This window comes from Folsomia candida, unplaced genomic scaffold (genome assembly GCF_002217175.1).
Source record: "Folsomia candida strain VU population unplaced genomic scaffold, ASM221717v1 Fcan01_Sc030, whole genome shotgun sequence".
In the NCBI taxonomy this organism is placed as follows: Eukaryota; Metazoa; Arthropoda; class Collembola; order Entomobryomorpha; family Isotomidae; genus Folsomia; species Folsomia candida.
Genome location: NW_019091222.1, coordinates 1,557,229 through 1,559,493, shown reverse-complemented (window position 1 = coordinate 1,559,493; position 2,265 = coordinate 1,557,229). Strand labels below are relative to the sequence as shown.

Below are 2,265 nucleotides of genomic sequence, written 5' to 3'. Positions count from 1 at the left end.
ATGGTTGTATAAGGGGTTTTTCCAAGGTAAAACCATTATTAGTGTAATAATCTTTGATATCAATTGATAAGTGTAACCAGCAGGTTTAAAATGTTAAGAAATTATTAAAAAATTATTAAAATTTATTTCCAATGAATTCATCAAATCTTGTATTTGTAACGGAAGCGGTCTTGTAGTTAAAAATATTATAGAATGCACAAAAAAAATCAACTGAAAAAACAAAACTTGATAAAAATTTTTCCATTCTAATATAAAAATCTACATATTTACTTTTGTGTTTTATGTAAAAAAAAGTGAATGCCAAAGTTCCCAAAACTTGCTACTTTAATCTATTTACCAGTAAAAATGAATAATAAGTTTTAAATATGGCCATATCAGCATTGTCGCAAATTTATTTCTTTAAAAAATAATATCAAAAATTTGTTTCATTGGTTTATTGTAGAAATTAAAATTTTGAATATGTCCAAAGCGACATTGGCAGAAATTTCAAGTCCAGAAGCATTAGCACTTTCACCGGAAAATCTTGCGACAATTCGCGGAAGGATTGCTAGCCCGGCTTGAGAAACAAAGTTCAAAACTTGGTTCTTATGGGCGATCAAAATATCGAGAAGCTTCATAATGACCATGGCTTAAAAACAAGACAGGAAAGAAATAATTTTAAAGAATTGATGAACGATTTAAGAAAGTTTATGATGTTTATTAAATAAAATGAAATAATACCCAAAAATTCCATCCCAATTTTACAAACTTCCAAAAGTTTGAATCCCGTTGCTATGACAACATCGCGAAATTCAGACCCAAGATGCTTCTCTAATTCGGTAGAAATATTTTCGAGCTGTTGGGCCTTCAGGGAAAGTTCAGGCAAACAATTTTCCCCGTAAAGTTGCCTGATTTTGGTAAATCCGTTTTGAAACCGAATACAGTTGTATAACTCTTTAAATTCGTCAAGGCTCATTTCCTTTAATTGTTGGTTGAGTTTCGCCAAGTCCTCGCCTACGTTTTTTTCATTGGATTTATTCAAAGCTTGGACGGAAGCTTTTAATTCTTCTTTACTATTCATGTAGTCGTATTCTTCTCCATCAATTTTTATGGTTTGGTTCTTTTGTTTTCTAAAACAAAAGGAAATCGTAAAACAGTTTACACCAGAAACGGAAATTTATTTAGATTTTATTTTTTTATTTCTGTATGTACCTCAGATTTCTCTTGACGGAATTGGCCATATTTTTTATGGGAAAATATTTTAAGATAGATTTCTAAAGAAAATGTTAAAAATATCCGTTACACAGTAAATCTAAAAGGCGAGTAAGGCAACGGTTGAATAAACTTGGAATCAAATGATAAATGTAAATAAAGTCAAATATTTATTTGGCCTGGTTGATTTTAGATATTTACATACGTAAGTACATATCAAGGTTTGTGATGCCTTCAATCAAAAAGTGTTGCTTCATTTTATTGCATAAAATAGTGTCACTTTATTGAATTAGGTAAACAAATGAAAAAATTCTGCGAAAAAACGATAGAACGGTGATTTTTGTAACAGGATTGGGTAAACAGAAAAGATAAAATAGTGAGTTTCCTTCATAATTTTAAATTTACATTAGGTTTAATATTATGAATAGTTAAACAAATTACTTGAGTTATTTATGTGCGTGTTCCCCAGCAATCCTTAATTTCCTGTAGAAAAGAAAGTGCCGAGCTGAAATGTTGGAATTACTTTAATGTACTGTTCCCGGCCAACCTGCTTCTATCATTTTCCAGCAAATGAGGGTAAGATTACGTGTCCAAAAACAACATCCATGACGGACGTCCACATTTTTATTTTCAGCCCGAGTCAGGGTTTATGTAACCATCATATCCGTCTGTCCGTCCGATACACGATAGAGCCAAAACGGCTGAACCGAATGGCTTGATATTTGCACAGTATCTATATGGGGTAAAGTTAGGAAGGGAGTTCGAAGATGAGCCAAATCGGTCAAGCGGTTGACCGTTGGGGGTCATTTAGGTGGTGGGGGTATTCTGCACCAAAATTTCAAAATTGTGCTAGGATGATGAAATTTGGCACAGAGGTTCCTAATGGCCTCTAATGAAAGATTATGAAGTAAATTTAGAAAAATTCGGGGATCCTATGGGGTCGGTCATACCGATTTTCCAAAATCCTTTCATTGAGCTGAGATTTGGTTTGGAGGTTACTCATGGCTAGAGTAAGGGCTGAGGCAGATATTGAGCTCAATAATATACCAAAACTTAAACACGCGGGTAGAAATT

At 33.0% G+C, this 2,265-nt stretch overlaps 1 protein-coding gene across 3 annotated transcripts; it reads right to left on the bottom strand.

The window, feature by feature from the left end:
* Positions 1 to 357: 357 nt before the first annotated feature.
* LOC110860245 lies at positions 358 to 1,765 on the bottom strand. Of its 3 annotated transcripts, XM_022109299.2 has the most exons (4): positions 1,633 to 1,765; positions 1,192 to 1,253; positions 721 to 1,109; positions 358 to 628 (listed from the first exon to the last, which is right to left on the bottom strand). In XM_022109299.2, exons 2-4 carry the CDS (start codon positions 1,218 to 1,220, stop codon positions 426 to 428), a joined length of 621 nt encoding a protein of 206 aa, XP_021964991.1. In that variant the 5' UTR covers positions 1,221 to 1,253; positions 1,633 to 1,765; the 3' UTR covers positions 358 to 425. The 3 variants fall into 3 exon arrangements, with proteins under 3 accessions (XP_021964991.1, XP_035715983.1, XP_021964990.1); XM_035860090.1 differs by lacking the exon at positions 1,192 to 1,253 and having other exon boundaries at positions 1,633 to 1,759; XM_022109298.2 differs by lacking the exon at positions 1,633 to 1,765 and having other exon boundaries at positions 1,192 to 1,339.
* Between the last annotated feature and the right edge of the window lie 500 nt (positions 1,766 to 2,265).

What these genes read in the sequence shown, in the direction of transcription:
- LOC110860245 (XM_022109299.2), bottom strand. Translation starts at nt 1,220, where the DNA reads ATGGCCAATTCCGTCAAGAGAAATCTGAG. An exon ending in TCCGTCAAGAGAAATCTGAG is followed by an intron (nt 1,110 to 1,191) that starts GTACATACAGAA and finishes CTTTTGTTTTAG; the next exon opens with AAAACAAAAGAACCAAACCA. An exon ending in AATTGGGATGGAATTTTTGG is followed by an intron (nt 629 to 720) that starts GTATTATTTCAT and finishes CTTGTTTTTAAG; the next exon opens with CCATGGTCATTATGAAGCTT.